The sequence below is a fragment of the Hyperolius riggenbachi genome, chromosome 4 (genome assembly GCF_040937935.1).
Source record: "Hyperolius riggenbachi isolate aHypRig1 chromosome 4, aHypRig1.pri, whole genome shotgun sequence".
Lineage (NCBI taxonomy): Eukaryota > Metazoa > Chordata > Amphibia > Anura > Hyperoliidae > Hyperolius > Hyperolius riggenbachi.
In genome coordinates, this window is record NC_090649.1 from 172,611,619 (window position 1) to 172,625,370 (window position 13,752).

At 42.6% G+C, this 13,752-nt stretch overlaps 1 protein-coding gene across 2 annotated transcripts in view; it reads right to left on the reverse strand.

Moving 5' to 3' along the window:
- The window catches only part of GOLIM4 (golgi integral membrane protein 4), a 171,557-nt gene that overhangs the window by 58,011 nt on the left and 99,794 nt on the right, over positions 1-13,752 (reverse strand). For both annotated transcript variants that reach the window (XM_068280966.1, XM_068280965.1), the window contains exons 3-5: positions 12,806-12,855; positions 8,481-8,534; positions 5,988-6,138 (exon numbers count right to left, since the gene is read on the reverse strand). In XM_068280966.1, the coding sequence (XP_068137067.1) occupies positions 5,988-6,138; positions 8,481-8,534; positions 12,806-12,855 (255 nt within the window). The remainder of the gene's footprint in view (positions 1-5,987; positions 6,139-8,480; positions 8,535-12,805; positions 12,856-13,752) is intronic.

Below are 13,752 nucleotides of genomic sequence, written 5' to 3' on the forward strand. Positions count from 1 at the left end.
TTTAACCACTTTACCTCCAAGGGGTTTTCTCCTCAAAAACCAGCGCAACTTTTACCTGTCAGTGCTTCTTCCATTCATTCACCTATAACCTTACTACTGATCATCACAACAAAACAATCTATAGCTTGTTTTTTTCACCACCAATTACGCTTTCTTTGAGGGGTACTTTTTGCTGCAAATTATTTTATTGTAACTGCATTTTAACAGGAAAAATAACAAAAATGGAAAAAAATAATTTCTTCTCAGTTTTCGTCCATTATAGTTTTAATATAATACACGCTACAGTAATGAAAACCCACAAATGTTATTGGACTATTTGTCCCGGTTATTGCAATGTCTAAAATATTTCCCTAGTACAATGTATGTATTTTATTTGGAAATAAAGGTGCATTTTTTCAGTTTTGCATCAGTCACTATTTACAAGCCCATAGTTTCAAAATTAATATTAATACTCCTGACATATATATCCCAACAGGCTAGCGACAATCTTAGCACAATCTTATTGTCGCTAGCCTTCTGTTTACCTGCAGCCTGTCAATCACTGCTCCCCCGCCTCTGCTAGCTTCTTCCTATCAGAAGTTAATCCGCAGCCTGGAAGTACTTCCTGGGTCGCGGCTTAGCTTCCGATTGAAGGAAGCTAGCGGAGGCCAGAAGAGCCTGTCAGTATTTTTCTGGGGGAGAGCAGAGCTCTGGGGGTACTGAAGTCGGCACCAGAAAGACACAGAGGCATGTCATTATGCACAGAACGTGCCTCTGTTTCCTATCAAGATTAAGAAAATCCAGATTGTCTTTAAAAGGGAACCTAAAGCCAGGGCGATATAGAGGTTGCCATATTTATTTCCTTTGAGGCTGCTTCCACACAGGGACGTTACAGGCGCACGTTGGGGGAGCGTTACAGGCTGCACTAACGCACAGCAATGTAACACAAGTGGGCTGTTCACACTGCCCACATGGCGTTACATGTAACGCTGCACGTTGTAGTGAAAGTGCAGCATGCTGTGCGTTCTAGCGGCTTTAGCCGCGTTAGACTGTTTGCACATGCTCAGTGGGGAGCAGAGAGGAGGCGGGGAGATGCCGCTACAGTAGCCACGCACATGGCTACTTAATATGCACTGCACTGGTGGCCGCTGATTGGCCGGCGAGACCACGTGATGCGGAGTGTCTCGCTCCGCATCACGTGGTCCCGCCGGCCAATCAGCGCCACCCTGTGAGGCCTTATGCGGATACAGCTGGCTAACGCAGCTCACTCTACCGTCCTCTCCCGCACCACCATACGTTGCGTTAGGTGCACGATATGCGACCTTAACGTGGCACCTAACGCAACGTCTTAGTGTGTAAGTAGCCTGAAACAATGCATATTGCCTGGCTGGCCAGCTAATCCTCTGCTTTTAATACTTCTAGCCATAGACCCTGAACAAGCATGCAGATCACGTGCGCTGACAAAAGTCTGACTGGATTAGCTGCATACTTGTTTCAGGTGTGTGATTCAGACACTATCGAAGCCAAAGAGATCAGCAGGATAGCCAGGCAACTAGTATTGCTTAAAAGGAAATAAATATTGAAGCCTCGGTTTAGGATCCCTTTAAACAATACCAGTTGCCTGGCATCCTGCTGATTGGTCATGCATTACTACTGATGCCCACCTGAAACAAGTATACGCCAAATCCAGTCAAGCTTGAGTCAAACATCTGAGCTGTATGCTTGTTAAGGGCCTATGGCTAAAAGTATTAAAGGATGAGGATTAGCAGGACCGCGAGGCAATGTGCATTGTTTAAAGAAAATAAATATGGCAGGTTCCATATCCTTTTCACTTCAGTTGTCCTTTAGAGCAGACCTGAACTCAGAATGTCCTCTCTGCTCTAAAAGATAGACAACAGCATTATAACCTTTAAACGAAAAACATTTTTTTTGTTACACCCGATACAAATCCTAAAATAAATCTGCACTGTTTCTACTTCCTGATTCATGCAAGTAGACATATTGTTAACAGCCTGTGCTTTCAAATCGGCTTTTCTGCCATAGGCAGTCATGTGACACAGGGGAGAGATCAGATTACAACTAGTGATTAGACACAAATGAGGGGGATTAAACAGGCTAATCTCTCTAAATATATACAGGGTAGGTTTCTCTGTTTTTCTTCTGTCCTGTGCAAGAGTTCAAGTCCACTTTAAGCAGTTCAGAAAGAACTCGCTTACTCTGTGAGGGATCAGATTTTCTTCCTAAGAACAATGTATGTTTGTGCTATAATTTGTTTTTGTATGTTCAGAGCTAGATACAGAGCACTGTGAATGATTGCACACACCATAACCATATACAACTGGTCTGGGTCACTGTGATCCATGGACCAAGCTACATACTGTCATTGCTATACAGCCGCCATAAGCCAATACAAAATCTTACATTACAGTTTAATCCGGAAATGATTAGCCTAGAGAGCCCTTTAAATCTGGTGTGAAAGGAAAATGCTTTTTGCTCAGATGGCATCACGGAGCCAGACACTGGATTGCACAGCTTCTCCTGTTTAATAGATCACAGGCAGATAGGTCTGAGCAAAAACGCTGGCAGGCAGAAATGATATTCCTTTAACTGCTATCTTTCCATTATACAAAAATAAAAAGCTTCACCTACCACAAAATGTCATATTATTCTTTCTTTACGCACAGCAATAAAAAAAAGATGCGTCATATCAAGATGTATGATAATTATCCAGTTCCTTCAGTAAAACATAAATGGTCATTTCTACTGCAAACAGAGATGAGTCTTTGTGAAACTGCAATAAATGGCCATTACTGACGGGAAATATCCGCTACTAAAAAAAAGCCACAGCACACTAGTGGAAAGAACAGAGGGTAGATGCCTCTTTATTTGGAATAACAAACTTACAGCATATAAAGCACAAGATTCTATGGCGGATTATGGGTCAAGCTTTTACAAGTTAAGGTGTGTTGAGAAGCAACAAGTATTGATGTTTCTCAGCATGTAATAGCAGAATTCCACATCACTCTGATGCAAAGCCCTGACAGTACCAAGCACTCATGCTGTGGCCACAGCCTATTAGATCACTGCAGTGTTGTGCATCAAACTACAGGGGTTGGACAAAATAATGGAAACACCTAACATTTTGGCATCATAATCTTTGAACATGTTTTAAGCAATCAAAACTTGACATTTTACTTTTTTTTGTTTATTATTTTTATTTGATATGTTTAATTAAAATTATTGTTTTTTTTTTTTTTTTACAGATATTTAAACCAAAGTTGGTTATAATTTATAAAAATGGCAGATCTCTCAGACTTTCAAAGAGGCCAAATTGTTGGTGCTCGTATGGCAGGCGCTACTGTAACATAAACTGCCCAAATGCTTGGCAATTCAAGAGGTACTGTCTCAAAAGTAATGACTGCCTTTGAAAGAGAAGGAAAAACATCCTCAGCAAAGCACAGTTGTAGCCAAAAGTCAAAGTTGTCTGAGAGAGACAGTCGGACTCTAAATCGAATTGTTAGAAAAGCTTGCAAGACCACGGCTCCTAAAATCAATTCAGAGCTGAAGGAATACCTATAGAACCCAGTTTCCACAAAAACTATTAGTCGGGAGCTGCACAAATCTGGATTCCACGGAAGAACTGCAATTAGAAAACCTCTGCTCTCAAAGACAAATGTTTCAAAGCGTTTCAAAACCAAAACCAAACCAAATGTTTCAAAACCACCAGAATTGGTCCCTCGAGCAGTGGAAAAAATGTGATTTTCTCGGACAAATCATCGTTTACCTTATTTCCAACCTCCAGCAGAGTGTATGTTTGGAGACAGCCGAAAGAAGCATTCCATCCAGACTGCCTTCTCCCAACCGTAAAACATGGCGGGGGTTCTGTGATGATCTGGGGTGCTATTTCTTGGAAATCTGCCGGGCCAATGATTTCCCTTCATGGAAGAATTAACAGCGGAGACTATTTAGGAATTTTGGGTGACCAAGTTCACCCAATGGTTCAAGAACGGTTTCCGGAGTGGAATGCCATCTTTCAAGATGATAATGCCCCAATCTATACAGCTAGAATTGTTAAAGAATGGCATGAGGAACATTCTAATGAAGTGGAGCATCTCATCCACCACAATCCCCAGACCTCAACATTATTGCGCATTTATGGTCGTTTTTAGAGATTCAAGTAAGAAGTCGATTTCCGCCGCCATAGTCTAAAAGAACTGGAGGGTGTTTTAACTGAAGAATGGGCTAAAATTCTTTTAGAAACCATTCAAAATTTGTATGAATTAATACCTCTGAGAATTGAGACTGTAATTGCCGCAAAAGGTGGACCTACACCATATTAAAATATATTTTGTTGATTTTCAAGGTGTTCCCATTATTTTGCCCAACCCCTGTACATCTCTCTGCTCTGAGCTTCATTTCATGCTTTAGAAAACACACTGATTTTAGTTTGGCTCTATAAGGGCTTAATGCTCCAACTAGTCGTAAGAGTCTTACTATTCTAATCTTATTATTGCTAACACCAGGGAGCACCGCCCATTCGCGCCACGTGCATTACCGGGTTGATCAGCCCATTGCTATTGTAACACACAGCGTAACGCGCATTGCTATAGTAATGCGTGCGTTACCACAGGAACTATCCTTAATGGGATAATGGGCAAAGCTCCCCCGGCGTTGGTAACTGCAAAATTGCAATGCTTGTGCTTGGCATGCCAGTTGGTGCATCAGGCCCAGTCACAGCAACTGTACTCCTAACAGAAAAGAGAGTACTGCAAGGCATCCGTCCTTGTACAGATGTAGAAAGCTATAGAGTTCAGCAATGTTCTATGCAAGTCAATTATTTTTTTGTCAAATAGAATTTCCCTCTAAAGAGGTAGGCATTCACCATCAGTGTGAAGCTGATGGCAGGTTTGTCAGGGAAAACCCAGGTCTTAAAGGGAGAGAAGTCATGCAGCAAATGGAAATCCAGCTGAAAAGGTGAATCCCCTCCCACAGCATAGGCTCAATTAATATTTGACCAACTGATGCACAGCCTTGTGGGTAATGACATCACATGCAGATCATTCCTGATTTGCATAGGTCAATATTAAAGGCTGGAGATTTCAGCATTCATAGCTCCTACACACTCCAAATTTCAAGGGTAGGAAGGGGACCTACCTCTGTGTCCTAAGCGATCCGGATAAACCTGGGTATCTGTACATGGAAAAATGGGGCATATCTTTAACGAAGGAAATTAAAAAAAAACCTCTATCTCTGCACACCAGTAGTAAATAGGATTCCGCCCATGCTGTTTAACCTCCCTGGCGGTAAGCCCGAGCTGAGCTCGGGCTATGCCACGCAGGGGGAGATCTCAGCCCCTGGTGGGGCGATTTTCATATTGTAAAGTGCTGTACGCGCAGCTAGCATTTTGCTAGCCGCGCGTACAGCTTGATCGCCGCCGCTCTGCGGCGATCGCCCGCACGCAGCGGCGCAAGAAGCCCCCCCCCCCCCCCGCCAGAGCCCTGCGCTGCCCGGACCAATGAGTTTCGGGCAGCGCTATGGGCTGGATCGGAGACGTCTGACGTCAGGACGTCGGCTGACGTCATTCCGATCGTCGCCATGGCGACAGGAGAAGCCAAACAGGGGATCGCGTTATATACGCGTTCCCCTGTTTGCTATTGTTGCCGGCGACGATCGAACTAGAGGGACACATGCGCCCTCTAGTGGAGTTTCATGTAGCTACCACTCTGGTAGCTTTACATGAAACATAAAATTTAAAAAAAAAAAAAAATGGATTTCTGCAATTTTTGCTGAAAAAATTAACCGCCAAGGAGGTTAAGGCACTTTTGCGTGAGGCCCCTTTTCTATACCACACTGACAGGCTAAGATGATTTTTTTTACCCTCTCTTTTGCTCATCTCTTCTTCTTACCCTCATAACACACTCTGTTCCTTTGTTCGTGTTCTCCTTACAGTTCCTCTTAACATACAATTCTTGCTGTACTGTACACAGGCTCACATTGTAGCTACTCACCTTTGAGCTTTGACACTTCCTGTTCCTTGTCTTGCTGCAGCTGGACATACTTCTCTTTATGTTCACTAAAGGCTCTTGTTAAGTCCTCGCCTAGTTTCTGGTGTTCTGTCTGCAGCTCACCATGCTGCTTCCTTAGTTCCTCATGTTGGCTCTATAAAAATAAAAGCAATTGCTCACAAAGTCACATCAGACAACGTACCCTGGGCTGTATCTTACATTTATGCCCCCTTGCGCCCCTTTTATTGTTCCCTCATTAATCCCAGTGCATTTTTTTTTCAGATAAACAAATGTGTAACACATACAAGTGGAGGTAAAATTAGGGGGCACACAATTGCTTTATTCGGATACCGTGTTTCCCTGAAAGTAAGACAATGTCTTATATTAACCACTTTACCCCCACTGGTGCGGATATATCCGTCCCTTTTTCCATCCTTTCACCCCCAGGGGCAGAGATATCCGCACCTCCCGCGCTACCGCCGCTGTCCGCGCTCCCGCTTGTGCGCGCACTCCCGCCGCTCGAACAAAAAATAGTAAAACTACACCCTAAAGCATTTTTCATAAACACATACATTAGTTTTACACAATAAATTAACTCATTACCTCCTACACTCCCCAATTTTCTTTTTTGTAATTAAAAAAAAAATTACAATAAAAAAAAAAAAAAAATAGTTACCTTAGGGACTGAACTTTTTAAATATTTATGTCGAGAGGGTATAACACTGTAACTTTATAAATTAGGGATGGATGCAAAACTGAAAAAAAGACACCTTTATTTCCAAATAAAATATTGGCGCCAAACATTGTGATAGGGACATAATTTAAACGATTTTTATAACCGGGACAAATGGGCAAATAAATTTCATGGGTTTTAATTATAGTAGCGTGCATTATTTAAAAACTATAACGGCCAAAAACTGTAACAACGATTTTTCCCCCACATTTTTTCCTATTTTCCCATTAAAACACATTTAGAATAAAATTATTGGCATAATGTCCCACCTAAAGAAAGCCTAATTGGTGGCGAAAAAAACAAGATATAGTTCATTTCGATAAGTAATAATAAAGTTATAGACGAATGAATGGAAGGAGCGCTGAAAGGTAAAAATTGCTCTGGTGTTTCAGGGGTAAAACCCCTCAGTTGTGAAGTGGTTAATATTTGCTCCAAAAGATGTGCTATGACTTATTAGGGGATGTAATTTCTATGAACACACAAGTTCCTGTTCTGTGTATCCTCCTGCCTCCCCACTGCGCCATCTCCTCTTCTGTTGGATCCACCTCTTGTGTGCCTGTGTCCCCTTGTACCTTTAGTGTCCTCCAGGTGTCCCTCTCTGTCCCCCGTGTCCTTCTCTGTCCTCCTGCATCCTCCACTTACCCCCAGCTTCATGCTGCGCTGACCCAGTGTCCTCCGTTGTCCCCTGCATTTTCTTCCTTCCCTCCAGCTCCATGCTGCTATTTCATCGAGCTTCAGTCTATGGGGAAGAAGTACAGCAACCTGTGCTTCTACTGGAGCAGATGGCCTTGCAGGCCCATTGACGGAGCTATGGTCCAGCCCAGGAGACCATCAGCTCCAGAAAGAACACACATTGCCATACTTCTTCCCATTACTGCCTCTAGGGCTTACTTTCAGGGTAGGGATGCTCAAAATTAGTGCTAGAGCTTACTTTCAGGGGATGTCTTAATTTTGGGAAAACACAGTATTTGGGGGCAACCAACAACCTAATTCTGGTATATGGGGGTCCAAGTCAGCTTAATTCTGATACTTGAGGGCCCATTATTGTTAGATGCTAATATCTGTTCGTCGAACAACTAACCTAACTCTCATACTGCACTTTTTAACTTAAAGGGACTCCGAGCAGTGCAGAAACTATGGAAAGATGCACATCATTTTAAAGCTCTCTTTCTCCTCTTTCCAATGATATATAAACCGCCACCCTACGCCTTTTAGTTTTCGCTATTTTCGCGATTGAAATTGCGAAAATAGAGAAAACTAAAAGGCGTAGGGCAACGATTTGGGTGTCGTCAGAAAGAGGAGAAAGAGAGCTTTAAAATGATATCCATCAAGCCATAGTTATATTGTATTACACAGGACGACACTTTCCCCAGTGTCAGCAGCTCCATTCTGCTGAATGCAGCTGCTGACTTTGACAAAAAGTCGGCCTGTGTAATACAATATAACTATGGAAAGATGGATATCATTTTAAAGCTCTCGTTCTCCTCTTTCTGACGACACCTAAATCGTTGCCCTACGCCTTTTAGTTTTCTCTATTTTCGCGATCGAAATCGCGGCCGCGGCAATTTCAATCGCGAAGATAGCGAAAACTAAAAGGCGTAGGGTGGCGGTTTATATATCATTGGAAAGAGGAGAAAGAGAGCTTTAAAATGATGTGCATCTTTCCATAGTTTCTGCACTGCTCGGAGTCCCTTTAATTTTTACAATGAAAGAATTACAACGTGCACACACCTTTTTTCAGTTAATGTGTAACAAACACTTACCTTTAACATCTGGTGCTGTACACTGAGTGCATTGTATCTGGTATTTGAGTCTTGCTACAAAACAAAAATAAAAACAATAAACCTATGCACTTCATTTTAATAAACAATTATTATGGCTGGCAATGGTAGACTGTGGAATGGCTTTGTTAACCTGATGGTTCTATGGTTTTACTATTTAGTGCAGGAGTCTTCAGCATTTTCTAAAGGAAGGGTCAGTTTACTTTTTTCAGTCAGGTGGGGAACAGTCTTCTCTGTGTTACTCCTCATGCTCACTCCCCATTCATTGGGCTTAAACCTGCCCTACAGTTATCACAAATAAAATCAGGGCTGTGGAGTCGGAGTCGTGGAGTCGGAGTCGTGGAGTCGGGCAATTTTGGGTGCCTGGAGTCGGAGTCGGGAAAAAATGCACCGACTCCGACTCCTGATGAATTTGTAACTGTAATTAAAATAGAAAATATGATAAAATGTTCTATTTCTCAGATAATAGTCATTAAAAATAATGTATATATACAGTATATATACAGTAATAGCTGTGCTTAGTCTACAAAAATGAAATAAACCAATCAAAATTAGTTACTTGTGCTGCTTCAATAAAGCAGTCCCTGTATTTTTAAAGTCAGATATACATATCTGATTGTGACTGTATATATGATGTGTACACAGGAATCTCTTATATATGTTACGGCCAGAACCCGAAGTTTGGCCAGAACTAGAAGTGGCCGGCCACTTCGGGTTCTGGCCGGCCAATGCGCGAACTGGCCGCTGCGCTGCGGCCAATGTGAGGAATGAAACAATTCCTGTAAGGTTTAATGTGATGTTGTGGCCGCAGCGCAGCGGGCAAATGTATCACACATCTTTACTTTATTCAATGGCATTAAGCCGCCCGGCTTTTTCCCTCTGCCTCTCTCTCCTCCCCCCGCCTCTCTCTCCTTCTCTTATGGGCAGCCGGGCGGGGGACACGCGTGTCCAGGAGAGTCGTTCGTCGCGGCAGGAGAGCAGAGCGGGGAGGCTGCAGACATCGCTTCTGCCAGCACCCGCTCTGCAAGAACGGCAGGATTCCCCTGCCGCGACGAACGACTCCGGAGGGACACGCGTGTCCCTGGCCCGGCTGTGCCCATAAAGAGAAGGAGAGAGAGAGGCGGGGGGAGGAGAGAGAGGCGGGGGAGGAGAGAGAGGCGGAGGGAAAAAGCCGGGCGGCTTAATGCCATTGAATAAAGTAAAGATGTGTGATACATTTACCCGCTGCGCTGCGGCCACAACATCACATTAAACCTTACAGGAATTGTTTCATTCCTCACATTGGCCGCAGCGCAGCGGCCAGTTCGTGCATTGGCCGGCCAGAACCCGAAGTGGCCGGCCACTTCTAGTTCTGGCCAAACTTCGGGTTCTGGCCGTAACATATACACTAAATAACATCTATACTGTAAGTATAAAGCCTGATGTGTAGCTGTGTCACTAACAGAGATGGTCAACGAGATGGAAATAATTCTGCATTGATGCTGATTTATGCAAATGTATGCACTCCCTTTGCTGATGAAATCAAATAATTTGATATGTTATTAAAATTTGGTTTGGTGACTACAAATTAAAGGGAAACTGAGACGGATGAAAAGAAAAGTTTTATACATACCTGGGGCTTCCTCCAGCCCCCTTCAGGCTAATCAGTCCCTCACTGTCTTCCACCACCCGGATCTTCTGCTATGAGTCCTGGTAATTCAGCCAGTCAGCACTGTCCGGCCGCATGCCGCTCCCACAGCCAGGAACATTCTACACCTGCGCAATAGTGCTGCACAGGTGTAGTATGCTCCTGGCGGCGGAGTGTGTGCATGCGCACTACGCCTGACTGGCTCAAGTACCTGGACTCATAGCAGAAGATCCAGGTGGTGGAGGAGGACAACGAGGGACTGATTATCCTGAAGGCGGCTGGAGGAAGCCCCAGGTATGTATAAAACTTTAATTTCATCTGTCTCAGGTTTACTTTGTTACACAGTAGTACTATACTCTATATATGCACTCCCCACAGAGCTGCAGGGAATCCACTGAGAATGCTGTGCACATTGAACACAGAGGTGTTGTCTGTTTACAATCTCCTCATTCCCCTGCAGAGTACCTGCACATCATTCTTACATGTACCCACACTTACATTGCCTAGGGCCTGATAGATGTTCTTTGTTCCGGTTTGTACCTTTTACAAGTACTCTTACCAAGGACTAGTTTTAGTCTAAAGGGAATAAATATAGTAGTCTACATATCCTTCTCACTTCAGTTGTCTTGTAAAATTCCTAAGCGTTGGCAGTTAAGAGACGAATTTCATGTTACATACTTTTAATCAACAAAATTGTAATATGCAAATTAGAGGAGTCGGAGTCGTGGAGTCGGAGTCGGTGGAATCCTAAACTGAGGAGTCGGAGTCGGTGGATTTTTGGACCGACTCCACAGCCCTGAATAAAATAACTATCCCTCATTATATAAATACACAGTCATAATAAATATAATGCCCCCCCCCCTCATCCACCCCCTGCACAGTGCCCCTCATCAAAGTGTTCACTATTCCATTTTCCTCAAGTAAACTGCTGCTCATTACATTGCCCCTTTTTACAGTCAGGCTATGCACATTTAATTGCAGATACTTTAGCCTCCTTGATTAAACAAGAGACATTTGAGACATGTATGCAGGCTATTATTGCTAATCCTCCACAGTAGGGATGTCTAACTCCAGTCCAGTCCTCAACGGTCGAGGTCCTCACAAATTTTTGGCACAGCTAAAATGAATTGATGTGACTGAGTCAGGAAAGTTGGGGTTCATGTTGAACTAATGTGTCCATTTCTCAGTCCATCCTAAACACTGGCAAGGCTATGGTCCTCGACTACTGGAGTTCGAAAACTGTGCTCTACAGCTTTGTGCCTGCCTTTCAAACTACTGTAATATTTTGGCTCCCATGCTTTCCCATGCATAAGTTCCTTACCTAAATTAATAATTCTATTAAAAAAAAACCTCAGAGATAGCAGAGGCACAAACAGTATTTAAGTCAGAGGATTCATGCAACGACCATCACCATATACATCTCAGCACAGTGACATACAGAATACACAGTCTGCAATCTTTCAGAAGACCTCCGTACTTATATTATCAGAGAAGCACCTAACCTTCCTTAGGGGAAAACAGAGGGGTTTTCCAAGTTATTGATATTGTATTGCTCTGAGATAGGATTGCCATAGGAGGTCTCTTGCTCCTCTACAGTTTTCACAGGAAACCAGGTCTTGTTTGGCAGAGCACAGCAAATAAGTCTAAACCAGGTTATTATGATTCTCCTGCCAACACTCTGGGTATGAGCACCAGATTTCAGTTATACAGCTCATTCTTATTTGGGCTTCAGCTACATGTCAGTGTCCTCCTGGCAGTGTAAGCAATGTCAGAACACCACAGATTTCAGGCTATGCCCTTCATTGGGTGAGTACTTTTTAAAATGATGCCAACTGCTAAGCTTCACCCGTTAAATGACAACCCTAACAATTTCCCCTTATCAGTGACTAATTAATCCCAAAAAAAAAAAAAAAAACTTAACTTCACTCCCAACCTCCTTATGTTCTATTCCAGTGTTTACCTTTTGGTTATTATTGACGTCCACGCAAGAACTCAAACTACCGCCAATAAGTCCCTGAAGCCAAGTACCAATGCACAAACCAACCACACCAAATCCAGCTGCGTTGTACTGTACATATTGTACAGTGCCAACTTGCACAGGGAAAGGTGGTGGTCATATTGTACTTAATAGGCACAAGCACTATGTAGCATTTCTAAATGGGGAGCAAAACCTGCATATGTAATTATGACCATTGACATGTATATATAATTAGAAGCAGTAGCAGAAACCAGTAGAATATATGTAATTCTCCTTCAGCTAGCAAGTGTCATGAATTGTCAGCAGCAGTGCCGGAAGCCGCTGGGGTCTGCACATTACTCACTTTTACAATGTACTGTAGTCTTAGGTGTTGGTTACACTTTTTGGATTGATATTTGATGAAGATACCCATGCCATGCACAGCTTAAGTCAATAGATTTGTATTGTTTTGAAGTTCTTCCACAAGATTCACAACCAGGTTTTGCATACAAGATTAATAATGCAGTTTGTTAGATTAAATGGTAGGTTGGTAGAATTGTGTTTTCCAATCTTCATTTCCTGCCTGACCTCCTCTGCACTGTGTACAGCGTTTGCTACAAGGATTTATTAACCCAGAGGCAATCACAGCACAAGTGAAAGCTGAATCCTGAGCACACGGACAATGGAACAACTTTCATTATCGCAGAATATTATTCAACTTACTCTTCCTTTATTCAGTGTTTCTTGTGCTTCAAGTTTATAAACAAGATGATCTAGAGAAAAAGACAAGGACAAATATTATAAAGAGCTCTATGGTTATGAAAATGTATAAAATGCATTGGAAATGCTTCAGACACTTAAATGGAACCCAAGGTAAAAGGGAGATAGAGGCTACCATATGTATTTCCTTTTAAACTATACCAGTTGCCTGGCAGTCGTCCTGATAGTGTGTCTCTAATACTTTTAGCCATAGACCCTGAACAGGTATGCAGCAGATCAGGTATACCGACTCTGGTTTTACTGGATTAGCCATATGCTTGTTCCACAGTTTGGACTCAAGACACTGCTTATGCCAGAAGATCAATAGAGCTGCCAGGCAACTGGCATTGTTTACAAGGAAATAATTATGGCAGCATTCATAGCCCTCTCACCTTGTGTTCCCTTTAAAGCAATCTTATATTGTGTAGGATAGGGCTGGACAAATCATAAGACCCAAATGGCCAAGGTGCCTCCTTTTTATGCATATAAAAGTACTTCTGAATTCATTAGCACAACATTTTGAGCAGTGCATGTTTGTACTTTGCAATAAATGAATTGAAAACACCCAGCATGCTGCATTCAGTGGCTCCACGTTGCCAGTGAAATGGAAGTACTTCCCCAGCATAAAGTAGATTTCCCAAGCCAGCCCTCCAACCCTCACAGCTCAGAGAGATTTAACTCTTTGGGACCAGCAGGGCAGATTCATTTCTGAATTCCCTCTTAAAGCAGTTTAAAACCCTGACATAATATTCAATAAAAACATGTTTTCCTACTTTTTATATGCCATACGGTTATCATATTTGCATTTGTGCATAAGTATTATTAATTTTGAAATTATACATTCCCAAAAGTACAGTTTTTTGCTTTGTGATAAATAACTGGTTTTATTCATTTTGTATTAAATTCAGAAA